The 19877-nt window shown below is 48.1% G+C and overlaps 1 protein-coding gene across 4 annotated transcripts in view; it reads right to left on the bottom strand.

The window, feature by feature from the left end:
* ABHD8 (abhydrolase domain containing 8) overlaps positions 1 to 19877 on the bottom strand; it is a 59029-nt gene continuing 39152 nt past the window's right edge. For all 4 annotated transcript variants that reach the window (XM_053298516.1, XM_053298518.1, XM_053298515.1 and 1 more), the window contains 4 exons: positions 16444 to 17158; positions 9075 to 9245; positions 4277 to 4493; positions 1 to 2180 (listed from right to left, as the gene is read on the bottom strand). In XM_053298516.1, coding sequence (XP_053154491.1) covers positions 2025 to 2180; positions 4277 to 4493; positions 9075 to 9245; positions 16444 to 17150 — 1251 coding nt within the window. In that variant the 5' untranslated portion in view covers positions 17151 to 17158 and the 3' untranslated portion in view covers positions 1 to 2024. The remainder of the gene's footprint in view (positions 2181 to 4276; positions 4494 to 9074; positions 9246 to 16443; positions 17159 to 19877) is intronic.

The following is a 19877-nucleotide window of genomic DNA, read 5'->3' as shown; positions in this document are numbered from 1 at the left end:
TGCCATTTTTAATAAAACTGTTTATTTATTGTTCCCATTTTGTTTAATGTTTTAACAACAGGTGTGTTTGGTTTTGATGACAACATGTTAATTATTCTGATTTTTGTATGCGGCTTTGGGGAAAGTGGGACAGAATACCTGTTCTAAACAATAAATAAGTTCCACTACCTCATCCACAAAGTCAAATCAGCTCAAGGGCCACATCCTGGCCACATCTCTGCACAGGCTCCTTACAGTCATTTGAGCTTGAAATGTCATTTTGAATGGGGGCTGGAGACTTGCTGGCCAAGGGAAAGCCCTCCCAAGCTCATCTGAAATCAACCTGTGCTATGGAGCATGTTATGGGGCACAAGGCTGAAAGTCAACCTTTTGGTATCTCCTGAAAGGCAGCAGTAAAGGGACAGAGAGAAGTGGTGTTATCTCTTAGCTCACATTGCTAGCCAAAGAGATACGATTTGGGTTACTTATTATTTTGCGGAAGGCATGTGAAATTGTACCTCTCAGAAGCTTTATTAGTTATTAATTTCTCTCTCCACAAGGTCATGCTCAGGCAGGCAGCCAGCAACAGCACACATCCAATTCTTAGTGACATCAGCTAGTCTCATGAAGGTTTCAAGGAACAGATGCCTAGGTTTCTGTATTTATTCCTAAGAAACCTTCCCTGTCCTTTGATTCAAGCCTGAGCACCAAAACAACTCTCCCTGGCCCAGAAATTCATCCCCAGAAAGGGTATGATTCCCACTGATTTCTCTTCATCATGAACAGGAAGGGAGGTGAGTGTTTGCGAATGTTTTGCAGTGTCCAAAAATATCATGAGTATGGTTACATTTGAGTTTTCTGGACCCAAGGAGGGCCAAATGCTGGAAGGGGTAGTGTTTGCCCTATGGAACCCTTGGTGGTTCCAATTTTTGAAAAGTTTATTTACAAGCTGCAATGAAGAACAAGAGTAGCGAAGGTACCTTCCAACTCTGGCCACGTTCCATAATTATATGCCCTAGGACAGGGGTCCCCTTAACCTCAGATGTTGTTGGACTACAACTCCAATCATCCCCAGCTACAATGTGGCTGGGGATGGTTGGAATTGTAGTCCAACACCATCTGGGGAGCCAAGATTGGGAACCCCTTGCCCTAGGAAGAGAGTATCCAGGGACAGGAGGGTGCTACTAAGAGAAGCAACCCTGAAAGCGGAAACTTGTGATGGGGATAAATGGATAAATAACACTCAGGGAACCCATCGGAACCACTTTCAGCTCAAAATCAGGAGTTAAAGAAGATCAACCCTGAAGTGGTACTTTTTCCGCCCCATGACAAGAAGTGTTTTTGCCCAAGGCAGGTTTGAGCCTAGCCATGGGGTCGATTTCCAGCAATGGACAATCTTCATATCAACCCGCCACAGCTGGAACGTTTGTCCTGCCACATTTTCTCCTCCTGTGTGAGTCCACCAGTATGAAGAATTGGTCAGCCAGACCTGAGGAGTCCTTTGGAGAGCAGCGAGAGCTTCAGAAAGTGACCTGTTAAATCCCCAGCGTCTTAAATGGCATCCCCTTGGCCTGGGAGCCTCAAACCAAGAAGAGGCCACCAGATTGGCCCAGTGAAAGAATGACAGCCCACCAGTTTCCCATCTTTGCTCCACCATTTTCCCTTCTGCCTGCAGTTCCGTACTGAGTGGGAAATGTCACGACACCTCCAGAGCTCAGCCACATCCACCCCTCTCCAGCTCGCTTGAGGCTGGGTGTGAGAAATGGATGCGGATGTTATGCGGGGACTGTTGTGAAAAGCTCGCCTTAGCTGGCTTTCCCTCCCTTCTGGTGCATCTTGAGAGTTCACCTTGCTCCTGCCACAGTCCTGCGGGAACCAGACCCTGCCCGGTCTGACCAGCTCATGTCCGAGGAAGGAAGCAGCTTTCCCCCAAGGTGGGGTGGGCCTTCTGCCCCAGATCTGCCACAGCCCCCAAACTGGGAAGTCCTTCCGTCTGTGGAAGCAGCAGCACAAGCAGGCCTCTCGGTCGCTCGGTGCCACTTTCATTATTTCTTCTCCGCTTCTGGCCTGTCCCCAGCTGGAATAGCTTCTGGCTCCCAGAGCAGGAATTCATGCAGGAGGGTGTTGACCGTCTCTGGACACTCCATCATCACCATGTGGCTACCCTCATCGATCACCTTCAGGAACGCGATAAGCAAGATCTGCGGACAAAAGTGGACAAGACAGCTCAGTTGGTCACCTTCCTCTGCCCCCACCCCGCCATGCTGGAACTGAAAGACATTGGGCTTGTTCTCATGACTGACAGCTAGGTAGGAGGAGCCTCCAGCCAAGCTCCAAAACCCATGCACAAGAGGGAGGAGAGCTGGTCTCCTGGTAGCAAGCAGGACTTGTCCCCTTTGCTAAGCAGGGCCCACCCTGGTTGCATCTGAATGGGAGACTACATGAGTGAGCACTGAAAGATATTCCCCTTAGGGGATGGGGCCACTCTGGGAAGAGCATCTGCCTGCTTGCATGCAGAAGGTTCCAAGTTCCCTCCCTGGCAGAATCTCCGAGATAGGACTGAGAGAGATTCCTGCTTGCAACCTTGGAGAATCCGCTGCCAGTCTGGGTAGACAACACTGAGCTAGACAGAACAATGGTCAGACTCAGTAGAAGGCAGCTTCCTATGTCCTTACGTTCCACACTCTCAAGCAACAGTCATGCGTCGGCAAGAATCAGGCTGGGAGAGGGAAGTGATCATGTGCTGGCTGTGATCTGGGCAGGACAGGGCAGGATGTGCTTTTCTTCCACCCTCGATACAGTCCTGGGTACACAAGGTGAGTTAGGGACATAGGAAGCTGCCATCTACTGAGTCAGACCATTGGTCTATCTAGCTCAGTATTGTCTTCACAGACTGGCAGCAGCTTCTCCAAGGTTGCAGGCAGGAATCTCTCTCAGCCCTATCTTGGAGATGCTGCCAGGGAGGGAACTTGGAACCTTCTGCTCTTCCCAGAGTGGCTCCATCCCCTAAGGGGAATATCTTGCAGTGCTCACACATCAAGTTTCCCATCCATATGCAACCAGGGCAGACCCTGCTTAGCTATGAGGACAAGTCATGCTTGCTACCACAAGACCAGCTCCTCTCCTCAGTTGGCTGCCGCAGTCCTACCCATATCACAGCTGGCACCCAATCACTTCCCCCCCACCCCCGATGTTTGCCAGTATAACCATTTCTCAGGAATATGCACAAGGCTTGAAGCCCAGCTAGACACCTTCACCACTACTACTGCCACCAGGGGCACAGGACAAGGTGCCTTGAGTCAGCTGCTGCAATATCTCCGGCTGCCTCTGGATGCATCCTTCTTCATGCAAGCCACGTCCTCCAGCACTGAGCAATGGGCTTTCCCACAGCTCTGGAGTATTTCCCCTCCACTGCATCCCGCTCCCATTTGCACCTCATCCTATCACTTTTTCCTACCCCAAACCACCCTATTAAGAACCCCATTAGATTATTCATATGGACTAGAGCAGTGATTTCCAACCTGTGGTCCTCCAGATGTTGCTGAACTACAACTCCCATCACCCCCAGCCACAATTTATTGTGATTGGGGCTGGTGGGAATTGTAGTTCAGCAACATATGGGCGACCACAGGTTGGAAACCACTGGAGTAGGGGATTCATATGGAGTCGAAAGCCACCACCATGCCAAGGCTTTGGACACCCAACTCTGTTCTTTCTCTCTCTACCCCTCCCCTACATGATCATAATGAAATGCGAAAGTTCCCCTTAAGACAGGGGTGGGCAAACTAGGCCCTCCAACCTGTTGAACTACAACTCCCATCAATCCAGGCTGCAATTTATTGTGGCCAGGGATGATGGGAGTTGTAGTTCAACAACAGCTGGAGGGCCATGGTTGCCCACCCCTGCCTTAAGGGATAATGCTCACTCCTTCCTCACCCTCCTCCTCCTCGCTGCTTCTGCTATGTTGTAAGAGGTTCACTCTGGTTAAAGGAGATGCATTGTTTCTCCTTCCTTCTCTGCACTAGGCTGCTGGCACAGCACTTTATATCTTCTCGTTAATGCACCTCCCAAACATTCCCATTGCATGGAAATCCACAAGAGCTAATTGAACAGCACTAAGGTACACTGAATAGCGTGGATGACCACGCTTTAACTGCCAGTAGGCAAAACTGCTGTTTTGCTTAATTCTACTGCAATAAACATGCTGACAAAGTACAGGCAGGGAGCAGGGGGAACTATGGGAGGATGTACGCAAATTTTGTCCCCAAAATAACTGGGCCCTGCAGATTAGCCATACCTCAGCCATACGCTGGTCCTCTTCCACCGGGACAAACTTGTCATGCATTCCATGGACCAACAGGACGGGCACGGTTAGTTCGGCATGGTAGACTTCGTCCCCCTCCGGCCAGTACTGGCCGCTCATCATGGCTCTCAGGACAAACGAGGAGACGTTGAATGCATTTCCTTCCTTCAGCAGCTGTTTCTCCTTGGCGCCTTGGCGTGCAAAGCCAGCCCTGCAGAGAAGGAGGTTGTGTGGGGGAGAATGTATTAGTGCAGCACTCAAGGAAAGAGGAAGTCTGTATTATTTTTTGTTGATGTTGTTAAATGTGTGTTCATTTTCATGTTTTTAGCCTACTTTCCAGTAAGCTTATGAGATCACCCGGTATTCTGTGTGTGTGTCCGTGTCTCACCCTCCCCAACACCATCAACATCGCAACGTCTGGACCAATATGAACCAAATCAGGTACAGTTGTAGGGACACACAGGGGCACCTCAACGGCGTAGCTTGTGATGATGTCATCCACCCCGATCCAAGATGGTGGACACGTAAACCTTTGAGGCGCAAGTGGGCTAACTTGTGATCTGCTTAACTGATATGAACCAAATTTGCTGCAGCTGTAGGGACACATAGGGACACCTCAATGGCATAGTTTGTGATGATGTCATCTACCCCAATCCAAGATGGTGGGCACTAGACAATTGAGGCACAAGTGGGCTAACTTGTGGACTGTCTAACTGATTTGAACCAAATTAGGTACAGTTGTAGTGAGTGACACACAGGGACACCTCAGTGGTGTAGTATGTGATGGTGTCATCCACCCTGATTCAAGATGGCGGAAGCACAAACCTTTGAAGAGCAAGTGAGCTAACTTGTGAACTGCTTAACCAATGTGAACCGAATTTGCTACAGCTCTAGCGATACATAGGGACACCTCAACTGCGAAGATTGTGATGATGTCAGTCACCCCAATTCAAGATGGTGGGCACATAAACCTTTGAGGTGCAAGTGCACTAACTTATGGACAGTCTAACCAGTTTGAACCAAATTTGCTACTGCTGAATGTACACATAGGGATGCCCCAATGGTGTAGTTTGTGATGATGTCACCCACCCCGATCCAAGATGGTGGATGCATACACTTTTGAGGCACAAGTGCACTAACTTAAGGACTGTCTAACCTATTTGAAGCAAATTTGGAACAGCTGTAGTGAGTGACACATGGGGACACCTCAGTGTTGCAGTTTGTAATGATGACATCCACCTGATCCAAGATGGAGGACACATGAACATTTGAGGCACAAGAGATCTAATTTGTGGACCACAATTTGAACCAAATTTAGTCTAGTTGTAGAGAAAGGAAAGTAGGCTGATTAGTTCTTACTAGTTCAACTTGTTTACCATCTACGGCTGGTATGCCAGCTGTGACCCTACCTGGAGAAGTTGGACCTAAACTTATTCACTCGTGCTTTGGTTTCATCCAGATTGGACTACTGCAATGTCCTCTATGTTGGGCTGCCCTTGAAGACAGTCCAGAAGCTTCAGCCAGCCCAGAATGCTGCTGCAAGGATACTTCTGGACACAATTTGCTTCACAAGTGTTATCCTGCAGCAGCTTCACTGGTTACCAGTCTGCTTCCCAGCCAGATTCCAAGTGTTGCTTTTTTAAATCTATCTATCTATCTATCTATCTATCTATTTCATTTATATCCTGCTCTTCCTCCAGGGAGCCCAGAGCAGTGTACTGCATTCTTAGGTTTCTCCTCGCAACAAAATCCTATACAGCTTGGGGCTGAGTTACCTGTCAGATCTCATTCACCTATATGAACCTGCTTGGGCTCTCTGATCTGCTATCTCAGGCCCTGCTCATGGCCCCACCACTAACAGAGCTGGTAGGTGGAAACTTCTCAGTTGAGGCCCTATAACTCTGGAATGCTCTTCAAGAAGAGCTTCACCATGCTCCCTTCTTCAGTGGTTTTTTAAAAAACAAAGACAAAAACAACAACGGATATTCATATACCGCTTTAAACAAAAATTCCCAAAGCGGTTTACATAAGGCAATAAAAATAAAGATGGTCCCCTGTCCCCAAAGGGCTCACAATCTAAAAAACAAAATAATACAGACCCCAGCAACAGCCACTGGAGGGATGCTATGCTGGGGATAGATAGGGCCAGTTGCTCCCCCCCTACTAAATATAAGAGAATCACCACTTTTGACTCTTTAGCCAGTTAGCAGGGACCAATTGACTAAAAAGCTAGTGTGGTGTAGTGGTTAGAGTGCTGGACTAGGACCGGGGAGACCTGAGTTCAAATACCCAATCAGCCATGATACTTGCTGGGTGACTCTGTGCCAGCCACTTCTCTCTCAGCCTAACCTACTTCACAGGGTTAACATAAGAACAGCCCTGCTGGATCAGGCCCAAGGCCCATCTAGTCCAGCATCCCGTTTCGCACAGTGGCCCACCAGATGCTGCTGGAAGCCACAGGCAGGAGTTGAGGGCATGGCCTCTCTCCTGCTGTTACTCCCCTGTAACTGGTACTCAGAGGCACCCCACAACTGAGGCTGGAGGTAGCCTACAGCCCTCCGACTAGTAGCCGTCAATAGACCTCTCCTCCATGAAGTTATCCAAACCCCTCTTAAAGCCATCCATGTTGTTGGCTGTCACCACAGCTGGTGGCAGAGAATTCCACAAGTTGATTATGTGTTTTGTGAAAAAGTACTTCTGTTTGCTGGTCCTAGATTTCCTGGCAATCAATTTCATGGGATGACCCCTGGTTCTAGTGTTATGGGAGAGGGAGAAGAATTTCTCTCTATCCGCTTTCTCCACACCATGCATGATTTTATAGACCACTATCATGTCACTCCGCAGTCGTCTTTTTTCTAAACTAAAAAGCCCCAGGTGTTGTAGTCTTGCCTCATAAGAAAGGTGCTCTAGGCTCCTGATCATCTTGGTTGCCCTCTTCTGTACCTTCTCCAGTTCAACAATGTCCTTTATAAGATGTGGTGACCAGAATTGTACGCAGTACTCCAGGTGTGGCCGCACCATAGTTTTGTATAATAGGAATTATAATATTGGCCGTTTTATTTTCAATCCCCTTCCTAATGATCTCTAGCATGGCATTGGCCTTTTTTACAGCTGCCGCACATCGATTGTTGTGTTGTTGAGGGTTGTTGTGAGGGTTGAGGGTTGTTGAGGGTTGTCGTGAGGAGAACCCACATTGAGGGTTGTTGTGAGGAGAAACTTAAGTATGTAGCACACCACTCTGGGCTCCTTGGAGGAAGAGTGGGATATAAAATGTTAAAAAAAAGAATAATAAAAAAATAAAAAGACGTCTTTTTAGAGGCTTTTAAATGTTTTATCTGCTGCTTCTGTCTAGTAGGGTTTTTTTTTAGCTTTTTACTTGCAACTTCTAATTTGTATAATCTGTAACTTCTACATGTGATTTTAGCCTGGTCATTTAACTTTTATTAATGTTATTATTTTTAAAATTATTTTATATTATATCTATATTATTAATTTTGTGAGCTGCCCTGAGCAATTGTATACTGGAGGGATGAATTGTTACTATATGCAATGAATGCAATTACAAGTATGCAAATTCTGAACAAGTTGATATATCACGCATCAATAATTGCCCAGCTTCAGGGCTTTGCTCAGCTCCAGGCTCTCACGACAAGGAAATCAGGGATGCTGCAGACCTTGGATAGTTCCCGGGGCAACAGGTCAGGACCATGGACAGAGCTCATCAGGAGAATTCAGAGCTGATGTAAAGTAAAGTTGTGCCCGTGGAGCTGGCGCCCTCAGAGCCCTGTGGTTGTCTTTGGTAGGAGGGATTTACCATTATTGCCTCCTCTGGCACAGTATGAGGTGATATCTTTCAGCATCTTCTTATATAGCTGCTGCCCGGTATAGGTACCAGCAGAGATTCGAAACAGCAACCTCATGCTTGCTAGGCAAGTCATTTTCCACTGCAACATCTTTGGTAGCAAATGAATAATATTCAGTTACCCAGGGCTTGGATTATTGGGGGTGGGGGTGGGGGTGGGGGAAATCCCTCAGCCTCACCCCCTGATTCTCCCCCAATTTAGCCAAATAATCCCACATTGGCTTATAAAAACAGTAGCTAAGGAAGATGTTTCCAAAGATAAGAGGACCAGGCTCCCTGCATTCTACTTGAAATTCATACTGTGAAACACTTTGATAAACATATGAAGCTGCCTAACTGAGTCAGACCCTACTCTGACTGGCAGCAGCTCTCTATTGCTTTAGGCAGACGTCTTTCCCAGCCCTACCTGGCGATGCAGCCAAGGACTGAGCATCTGTATGCAACACAAATGCTCTACCACTGAACTATGACCCCATCCCCTAAGGCAGGGGTGGGGAACCTTGGCCCTCCAGCTGTTTTTGAACTACAACTCCCACCATCCCAGGGCCCTCCAGCTGTTTTTGAACTACAACTCCCACCATACCCAGCCATGTGGCTGGGGATGATGTGAGTTGTAGTTCAAAAACAGCTGGAGGGCCAAAGTTCCCCACCCCTGCCCTAAGGGGAAGATCTTACAATGCTCACATGTAGTCATCCATCCAAATACAAACCAAGGCAGACCCCTGTTTAGCAAAGTGAAATCAGTATGTAGGCAGTGCAATGTAGTACCACTGAGCCACAGGGCCTGAGCCATGATGCTTCCTCGGAGTGGCAAATAAAAGGCAGCACAAAGTAAGTGGAGTCACCTGGGCACAGGGCAGTGGCCAGTCCTCTGGCTCTATCCACCTGCACCCCCTCCCCCCTTCGCCCCGGCGGGTTTTGGCTACTCACTTGAGGAAACTCCAAGCCAAGCAGGGGGAGAGGCAGCGAAGGACGCAGGTGGGCATGTTGAAGATGGAGCACAGGCTGGGCTCCAAGGCTGTGGGGCCCCCTCCGTTGATCATGATGACCTTGTGGACTAGGTCTGGGTACTCGTGGGCCAGGAAGGTGCAAAAGGAGACCCTGCATCGAGGAGCAAAGAACAGGTGGCTGAGTGTAAGAAGGGAAACCTGGAATCTGGGGTGAGCAGCATGGAGACTGCTTTGGGACGGCCTCCGCTTTCGCATGATGCAGTATTAACTTGTGGAACTCACTGCCACAGGTACGAAGATGGCGACTAGCTCAGATGGCTTCAGAAGGCAATTAGACAAAGGCTGCATAACTGGAAACCATTCAAGCCTTTTTACATCTAACTTTTGGCCAGCTTTCAAAAGAATCACTGGGACGTCAGAAGAGTCCATCTGGGTCAGCCAGGTACCTCTGAGAAGCCCCACAGGAAGGGTAGGAAAGCAGCAGCCCTCCCCATAGTATACCTGCTACCATCTGGTATTACGAATAGGAATACAACAAATATTTATATACCACTTTTCAGTAAATGTTCCCAAAGCCGTTTACAAACAAACAAACAAACAAACAAACAAACAAACAGGTAGACTACCTCTGAACACGGTGGCTCCATTCTTAGCTTCCATGGTGGCCCATGGCTGGTCATGAAACTGGGTACCATGGGTTTTCCAACACTTCACCAGAACATCAGGAATACAACGAATATTTATATACCGCTTTTCAGTAAATGTTCCCAAAGCCGTTTACAAACAAACAAACAAACAAGCAAACAAGCAAACAGGTAGACTACCTCTGAACACGGTGGCTCCATTCTTAGCTTCCACGGTGGCCCATGGCTGGTCATGAAACTGGGTACCATTGGTTTTCCAACACTTCACCAGAACATCAGGAATACAACGAATATTTATATACCGCTTTTCAGTAAATGTTCCCAAAGCCGTTTACAAACAAACAAACAAACAAACAAGCAAACAAGCAAACAGGTAGACTACCTCTGAACACGGTGGCTCCATTCTTAGCTTCCACGGTGGCCCATGGCTGGTCATGAAACTGGGTACCATTGGTTTTCCAACACTTCACCAGAACATCAGGCGAACCCTGCTGGTTCTCATTTAGGCGTCCACCCTCTTCTTTCTGACAATAGCCAACCAGAATGCCTCCAAGAACGCGCCCTCCCCCATCCGCTCTGGCTCGCTCCCTAGCAACCTATCCTATTCAGAGACAGGCTGCCTCTGAACATGGAGGCGGAATAAACAGTAAAGCCTGGGCTGGACTTTACTCTGTGAAATGGGCTGCATTCTATGGCTGCGTCCCTAAGAGAAGCTTTTTCTGCAGGAACTCAGGCATGGATGTCCCCATCGCTGTGTCCCCAGGAGAAGCAACTGTTTTGGGTTACTGCTTGTTGTGGAGTTGTTGATAGTGCCAGAGTCCTGCCAAAGAGAAAAGTTGGCCACCCTCTGCTTCTTTATTAAGCCACATGCCCCCAAATCAGAAATCTGGAACAAAGAGAGCTCTGATTAAAAGCATTGAAGCTAGAAGGTGGGAAACACCTTAGGAGAAATGCTGTTTTCATACCCTTACCATATCCTAGCACTGCTGCCTGGCTTTTATTCCAGAAAGGAAGGCTTTGTGGTAGACAGGCAAGATCATCCCGATCTAGGTGGTCGCCTAGGGCACCCAATTCTGGTGGGGGGCGGCGGGGGGGGGGTAAAAGCAGTGCCAGAATAGAGTCCTGCCAATAATTCTTTTTCTCCCTCTTGCATTGTGCCCCGGAAGTACGGCAGGGATGGAAGAAAGCAGGATGCAGTCCTGCCCCTGCTCCCCACAGGGCCTTCTGCATATTCTGCACCCCAAAGGACACCACCCTCTTTGCTCCTTGCACCTCAGCCCCCAAGAAACAGCCAGCCTCCGAGGCTGCACTCCCTCTCTTGAATAGGAATGGCCTGCCTCCACGCTCATTTCCAAAAAGGAATGAGCTCAGGCCGGATTTCCACATTTCACAGCTGCAGCATTTCCTTTCTGAAGTGTTAAGAGTTTTGCCCCTATAACAGACTGGGAACTCTCTCCCACTGCATCTTCAAACCGGTACGGGTTAGTCATTTGCTGGTCGTCCATTGGACCGCACAAAGTCAAATGACCAGGCTGCAGCTCAAGTTAAAGCTGGGACTCCACACTTCTCAGCTCCAGGGGGTGGTGCCAAAACCAAACTTGGTCTAGGGTGCAAAAAACCCTGCAGGCGGGATGGTGCTTCTCCACTCCCCATCTCTGCATTCTGGGTGAAAGCATTCCCTTCTGGGTTTCTGCCTTGCACACAGCTGTGAAAAGGCACAAGAGCCATCTCCAGAGACGAGGCAACCCTATCAAAGATCCTCGGCCTCTGAGCCTACATGGCACATGGATAGGGAAGAACAGACTCCCCCAAATCCCACTCCTTCCATTATAGCTTCATGAATTCCCTCTCTGCTGAGTCCCACTCCTCTCAAATGCTGACTTTTAAAACTAGGATAATTTCCTTTCACACGTAAACCCTCACCTTTGCCACATATTACTGATGCATGTTGCGAATGTACTCAGAGGAACATAGGAAGCTTCTTTCTACTGAATCAGGCCCTTGGTCCATCTAGCTCAGTACTGTCTGCACTAACTGGCAGCAGCTCTCCAAGGTTTCAGGCAGGAGTCTTTCCCAGCCCTACCTGAAGATGCTGCCAGGGAATGAACCTGGGTGTAAAGCAATTCATTGGGTCTCCCTTCCCAGGATGTTCTCTGTGAGCTCAGGTGTCATGGCCACAGAGATCTTGCTTGGTGGGGTGGGGGGGAAGTTGTGTCACCATGAAACCCCCAGCCCAGCTCAAAGGGTAGCAACCCTGCATTGCTAGAGGATCACCAGTCAGCTCCCACGAGGCATTCCCCTCAGAAGGTGGGCCAGACGTTATTTGGGGTGGGCACTCCTGAGCAGAACGTGAGGAGCCAACCCCTGGTTCCCTTTGCCTTGGTCCTCCCATTCTCAGGGCAGCCGCCCACATTGGTCATGCAGCACTGACTGACCATATTGGGTGCGTCCCAACAGGACCTTCTGCATGTAAAGCAGATGCTCTGCCACTGAGCAATGGCCCGTCTTTTGGTGCACTCCCCCAGTGGTCATATGTCTGATGGATCAAGGATCCTTTGGGTGTGCAAGGTTTGACTGACATGCACACTGACTCCTATGCATTGGTAAGCATCATAGCACGAGAATTATTCTTGAAACCTCATAGAATTTATGTATGATCACATGACATTTGTTGTCTTGTGGTGCTTTAATAGTCCATGCATGTGCATCACGTTGAGCAGGAGCACGAGGGACACCCATGTCCTGAAATCTGGGGCCAGCGGCGACTGCAGTGTCTGTGCAAAATCTGGAAACAAAAGTCTTCAACTCGGTATCAGCCTTCAGGATCATGGCTTTTGGGTCATGGCACCTGGGCTGCAGAACTCACTCCCACTAGAATTTCAGCAGTAACCCTCATTGGCTGCCTCCTGCCACTCGACCAGGATTTTTCTTTGTTTAGGTCAGCATTTGTTAGCTCAGGTTTTCAGGACGCAAAGAGGTCAGATGTTGTTATGTGCTACTTAACTGCTGCTGTCTTTCTCTTTGAGTCTGTTGTGGCCATCTACTTTCGTTCCTTTATCATTGTAAGTGTATTTTTAACTCATGGATTTGATTCATGGTGCCTTGGGCACCACTGTGGAAAAGTGGCATAAAAACTGCATGATGGATTGAATGAACAAACAGAATACATAGAAATGGAACAATGCAGGATTTCTAATGAATCCGTTCCTTTGGAAACAGGGCCAGGTAATTTGGAAGGCCAAATCCCATGGAGAAATTTGGACAATTTTGAAATTTGGCCCCTGTGTTCTACTCTCGTAAAAATATCATCTTCCACTTTACTATCCAGCCACAGCCCTTTTGAGCCTAGCCTGCCAGTTCATTACGTCACTTTTGATATGTAGCAGTTGCCCACAGACACCCCCTGCTCACCTTCCTGCTTAGCCTTCTGTCTAATAGACTTTCTCTGGCTTACTGCTATTTATAGGGTGCCCCATCTGCCTCACAGGTCACTGAGTTTAAACTCAAGTGATCCCTCCACCTATCAGGAGAAAAAGCACCTGAGCCTATTATGCCCTTATACAAAATGTCTTTATACAAAAACGATGGTGTGGCCACATTTAGAGTACGGCATACAGTTCTGGTCACTATACCTCAAACAGGACATTGTAGAACTGCAGAAGGTGCAGAAGGGGGCAACCAAGATGACCAGAGGCTTAGAGCACCTTCCTTATGAGGCACGGCTACAACACCTGGGGCTTTTTAGTTTGGAAAGAAGATGACTGAGGGGCGACATGATAGAGGTCTATAAATTCATGCATAGTGCAGAGAGAGTGGATAGAGAGAAATTCTTCTCCCTCTCACATAACACTAGAACCAGGGGTCATCCCATGAAATTGATTGCCACGAAATTTAGGACCAACAAAGGGAAGTACTTTTTCACACAATGCATAGTCAACTTGTGGAATTCTCTGCCACCAGCTGTGGTAACAGCCAACAACCTGGATGGCTTTAAGTGGGATTTGGATAACTTCATGGAGGAGAGGTCTATCAATGGCTGCTAGTCTGAGGGCTATAGGTCACCTCCAGCCTCAAAGGCAGGTTGCCTCTGAATACCAGTTGCAGGGGAGTGACAGCAGCAGAGAGGGCATGCCCTCAAGAGGCATCTGGTGGGCCACTGTGTGAAAAAGGATGCTGGACTAGATGGGCCTTGGGCCTGATCCCGCAGGGCTGTTCTTATGTTCTTACATACATGCCCACCCACTTCAGGCCATGCCCAGGTGTGAAGAATTCAACCCCTCCCAGACCATGGTTGCCAATTGACCAGGAAAATGCAGCCTCACCTGCTCTTGTTCTGTTAAGAGAGCAGTAATGCACAGGAATTATGCAGTGAGACACTGTCAGGGCATGGGACTCAGCAGAACAATCTCCCATTCATTGCTGTAATGGAGCTGATGTTAAAATCACAGCAATAGGAGGCAGTTGAAAAGTTGGCAAGCTGCTTCTTGTCACACCCAGGGGCTTGAAAACACAGCATGGGCTGGAATGGGATCATCAATGCAAGGGAAAAAGGCATGCAGGACTACAGTGTAGTTTAGCAGAAGAGAGGTTCCACTGAGGAGATGACCTAAGTTATATCATTTCAGGCTGTAGATCTCTCTCTCTCTCTCTCTCTCTCTCTCTCTCTCTCTCTCTCTCTCTCTCTCTCTCTCTCTGTCTCTCTCTCTGTTTATATTTATATTTCTGGGTTTAGTTTAAACAAACAGCTTTTTTAGATACATAGGAACATAAGAAGCTGCTTTCTACTGAGACAGACCATTGGTCCATCTAGCTCAGTACTGTCTTCACAGACTGGCATCAGCCTCTCCAAGGTTGCAGGCAGGAGTCTCTCCCAGCCCTATCTTGGAGATGCTCCCAGGGAGGGAACTTGGACCCTTCTGCAGGCAAGCAGAAGGTGCTCTTCCCAGAGCGGCCCCATCCCCTCACAGTGCTCACATGTAGTCCCCCATTCAAATGCAAATCAGGGTGGACCCTGCTTAGCAAAGGGGACAATTCGTGCATGCTCCCACAAGACCAGCTCTCCTCCCAACAAACTGTTTCAAAACACAAACACACATGTGCGCGCGCATGCACGCGCGCACACACAGACACACACAGACACACACAGAGAGAGTCAGTTCTCACAATTGTTAAGAGGGTAGGACAAGGATTCCACTCAGCTTCACTTCTGATTTTCAGCCATGTGCCAGTGAAAAGCCAAGAAGAAGGGGTGTGTGTGATCATCTGTGAGCCAGGAGCTGGGCAGGACAGCGTCTCCTCCTACCTAGTTAAAGTTAGTGTTAAAGTGCTAAGAACAAGAGCTGGGCAGCCTGGCACCATCCTGCCCAACTCCCATCCCATGGATGATTACTCCCTTCTTCTCTTACCTAAGTTTTTACATAGGAAGCTGCCTCTACCGAGTCAGACCATTGGTCCATTTAGCTCAGTATTGTCTACACTGACTGGCAGTGCCTTCTCCAAGGTTGCAGGCAGGAATCTCTTTCAGCCATATCTGGAAATGTCAGGGAGGGAAGTTGGAACCTTTTGCTCTTCCCAGTGTGGCTCCATCCCCTGAGGGGAATCTCTTACAATGCTCACACTTCTAGTTTCCCTTTCATATGCAACCAGGGTGGACCCTGCTTAGCTAAGAGGACAAGTGACGCTTAAGAAGATAAGAACAGCCCTGCTGGATCAGGCCCAAGGCCCATCTAGTCCAGCAGCCTGTTTCGCACAGTGGCCCACCAGATGCTCCTGAGAAGCCTACAAACCAAGAGATGAAAGCATGAACCTTCTGCATGCAAGCATGCAGGTGCTCTTTCCAGAGTGGCCCCATCCCCTGAGGGGAATATCTTACACATGCAACCAGGGCGGGCCCTGCTTAGCAAAGGGGACAAGTCATGCTTGCTACCACAAGACCAGTACTCCTCCCCTCTCTTTTTGATAGCATATGACTGAAAATCGGAAGCACACACAGCTTCTGAAGCAGGTGGGATGTATGTCCCACTCTCCTAATGATCCTTATTGAGTACCAGTTGCAGGGGAGTAACAGCAGGAGAGAAGGCATGCCCTCAACTCCTGCCTGTGGCTTCCAGCGGCATCTGGTGGGCCACTGTGCGAAACAGGATGCTGGACTAGATGGGCCTTGAGCCTGTTCCAGCAGGGCTGTTCTTATGTTCTTATGATCCTGTGTACTGCCTTACAATTTTTAAACAAATTGTTAACTGTTTTAAACTTTCTTTTTTTTAAAGTCAGCATAAGACAACAAATCACTGGAAAAAATACGCCATGTGAGCATGTACAATAAGCCATGTGAGCATGTAAATAAGCATGTATACATGTGTCAACTTTCTGTGTGATATTTTATGCATGTGCATAGTCCCCCTGTGCACATCACTAAAATGCCACACCAAAAGGGGTGATGCAATCAACCTTCATACCATTCAGGTTACTTTTTTTGTAGTATTTTATCCACTCACATTAATAATGCAGAACTGGAAAAAAGATGCTAATAAATAGGGGCACTGAAAACTATGGCTAACCGTATGCACCAACTCCAGAAGTGATTTTAGAAATCCTCCTAGTGAAACCAAAATTGGGGAGGAATCGAATGCAAGCCATGGGATGCAAAGGAGCAAAAAGGGCAAGGAACACCCTGGCGGGAAAGTGCTCACCCATCTTCCTGCTTACCCGTATGAGTGTCCAATGAGGATGTTCCTCTTCTTGGCATAACGCTTGAACATGGTGCGCATGTCTTCAGCCAAGGCATAGAAAGTGTAGGCAGCAGCGATCTGTGGGGCTGAGCTAGACCCATGGCCAGCAAGGTCCGGGGCCACCACCTCATAGCCCAGCTTGGTGAAGAAGTCCAGCTGTTCTTTCCAGATGTCCAGGGAACCCCCCACACCATGGATAAAGAAGAGGACCACGTCGCTGTGGGTCCCCTTGCAGCTGGTAATGAACTTGGTACAGTCAATGTTTACTGTCTTCTTTGGCTTACGCCGGCGGCGTTTGCTGGCCGTGGCGGAGGGGTTGGCTGAGGGTGGCGGTGCGGTGTTGGAGTCTGAGACTTCCAGCTCCACCGTGCTGTTGGGCTCGGTGCCATTCTGGCAGTGGAGAATGTCAGAGCGGACGGCATCGCCCAGATTCTCAATAACCATCTGCCCGTTGCGGTAAACAGTGATCCGGCGTTTGCAGCGCACTGTGCCTGCCTTCTGGGGTGCCTCCTCTGCCCCCGAAGCGCGAGTTGGAGCAATGTGTCTCACCCGTAAGACCCGCCCAGGCTTTACCTCAACTAAGCTATAACCATCAGTGGACTCTATGCTCTCCAGGGGACCCACTGCATTGGGCGTTTTGCCCATCAGGCAGCACAAGAGCCCGTCTGTGATGCTGGTCAACATCGCGATTCCTGCAAGAAACAAGAGCAAAAAGCAGCCATTAGTCAGGAGCAGTCTTCCCTCTATTTTTCCCCATCTGCTTGCAGAACATGACTTTTATTCTGGGCCACAGTATCAAGGCAGTCTGTCTGCACGTGCATTCAGTGGGGCCTTCTTGCTTCACCCTGAGCGGAATCTAAAATAAACTGAGCAGATTTTTTACAAGTGTGTGTGTTTGTTTGTGTGTGTGTGTATGTATGTGTGTGGACATGCTCATGCCTTAAAGGATGGAAAGACAGACAGACAGACAGACAGACAGACAGAGCCTTTATTATGATCACTGACCAGACAAACAATCATCATAAAGTTTGTGGAAGACAAGAGCCTACATCAAGGCAAGCATCTCTTTGTGTATTTTCCAAGCTATAAAGTAAAATTTAGCCACATTTAAAGAAATAAAATTAACATAATCAGACAAAAGGTGCTGCAGATAAAACATATCAGTACGACCCAGATAATTTACTATAAAATCGTGAACTATTTTGGATATCCTTATAAAATGAGCAATAGAGCAAAACTTGCACGGTTGTTTCAATGGCACCTGTGTGCCACAAGGGCATAGCCGATTGGCAGAGGGAACAATGGTTCGGAGCAGAAGACCGGCTTGCTGGATGTGTGAACTGGCTCGAGGTCGAGCATGTTCACCATCTGAACAGTCCAGCTCGAAGGCTCGTCTTCGAGCCAGACTGGGCTGGTTCGCTCGAGGTCGAGTCAAACCCCTGGCTTGGGGCCGGTTCGGGGGTTCTAAAGTTTAAAAAGTTTTTTAAAACACTCACCACAATATCTGGTGGTCTTGGGGGCTGCTGCCACAGCCACAGGAGAGTCTCCACCCTTTCCCTCTCCCCCCACTGGCATCCCCCTGTTTTTCTAAGGGCCATTCTAGCCTGTTTTCAGGCCATTCCTGACCTTTCTCTGGTGTTGGCAGCCATTTTGGAGGGCAGCGTGCATGTGCCCTGGCCATTTGCATGGCCGGGAGCATGCATGGCAGCTTTCAAAATGGCCGCCACCACTGAAGAAAGGGCCAGAACAGCCCCCAAACCCCAAAATGAAACAACTCCTCAGAAGACCGGAGGGAGGCCAGTGGAGGGAGAGGGGAATGGCGGAGACCAATCTGCAGCCGCAGCAGCACCCCTCGAGGTTGCTGGACGCAGCGGTGAGTGTTTAAAACAATTTTTTTAAAAAAATAATAATAATTTAGAAACCCCAAACTAGCTTGAATTTGAGCCAAGCTGGGGGGTTTGTTCGGGGGCATAAAACCAAACATGCCTGCTTTGTTTTGAGTTGATTTGGAAATTTTTGTGCACAGGGACACAGGGAGCTTAATAAGGAAGTAGATTGTTTCTTAAGAAATAGACACTTGGTTGCGGGGGGAGAAAAGAGAAAAAGAAACAGAAAAATTATGTATTTATTATTATTATTAATTCAATTTCTAGACCGCCCTTCCAAAAATGGCTCAGGCCAGTTTACACTGAGAAATAATAAATACATAAGATGGTTCCCTGTCTCCAAAGGGCTCACAATCTAAAAGAAACATCAGATAGACGCCAGCGACAGTCACTGGAGGGATGCTGTGCTGGGGGTGGGTAGGGCCAGTTACTCTCCCCCTGCTCAATAAAGAGAATCACCATGTTAAAAGGTGCCTCTTTGCCAAGTTAACAAATATATAAATATTTAGCATATTTATATACCGCCCAAAACCCACGTCTCTGGCAGTTTACAATAAAACAACACAAATCAAAACAAGATTAAAACATTAAAATTTTTAAAACGATATTAAATTCTAGAAGTCTAATTAAAAGCCTGGATGAACAAATGTGTCTTAACAGCCTTTTTAAAAGTTTTCAAAGATAGGGAGGCTCTTATTTCAGCAGGGAGAGAATTCCAAAGCCTCGGGGCCGCAATGGAGAAGGCTTTGGAAAAGGCAAAATAAAGATGAACTAGCTGTGCTGGGAACAGACCATCTGTGCCTCTAGTTCTCCCCTGCCCACCTGCCACCATTTTCTTCCCTTGCCCGTCTGCCCACCGCTGTCACTTTCTTCCCTCTCCGGCCCGCCGCCATTTTCTAACCCCCGCTGCCATTTTGTTTCCTGCTCCTCCTGCAACCTGTCTGTCACCGACGCTTTCCTCTCCCTCTGCTGGCAGCTTGTTCGCGAACTCTCACGAGAGCTGTCACACATGTGATTAGCGATAGGTACACCATAGATAGATAGATAGATAGATATTGTTTGCTTTCAGTCTTCATAACCTTATACCGAAACCTCTGCCCTTGTCTTTCTCATTTCCCCCTTCCTTTTTTCCGTTATTTTCCCTCTCTCCTGGTTGGTCTCTGGAGGAAGGGGATGCATTGCTTATGGATCGGGATGCTGCTTATGCAGTTGGAAACAAAGCTAAGAATAAACCTTGCCTGTTGCCTCATCAGGGTTGAAATGTATATTGTATCTCTTTCTTGGGAGGAAGCGCTGAGGCCTGTATATTATTAACAACATATTCTTATTTGGAACTTATAATTAATAACAATCTGATGGGAGCCCTGAAAAAAAAAATTGCACAGGCGCGTGCTTTTCATGCCGGTCGGTCGGTGCCGCATTTGGATCCGCAAAGGCATCAGTGGCGCTATACTCCCAGAGGCCAGGAAGGCCTTCGCATACAGGCCTCCTCTCAGCAGTGTATTAATTATTTAGAAAGCCACGG

This window comes from Hemicordylus capensis, chromosome 2 (genome assembly GCF_027244095.1).
Source record: "Hemicordylus capensis ecotype Gifberg chromosome 2, rHemCap1.1.pri, whole genome shotgun sequence".
Taxonomy (NCBI): Eukaryota; Metazoa; Chordata; class Lepidosauria; order Squamata; family Cordylidae; genus Hemicordylus; species Hemicordylus capensis.
This window is presented reverse-complemented; position numbering and strand designations above follow the sequence as displayed.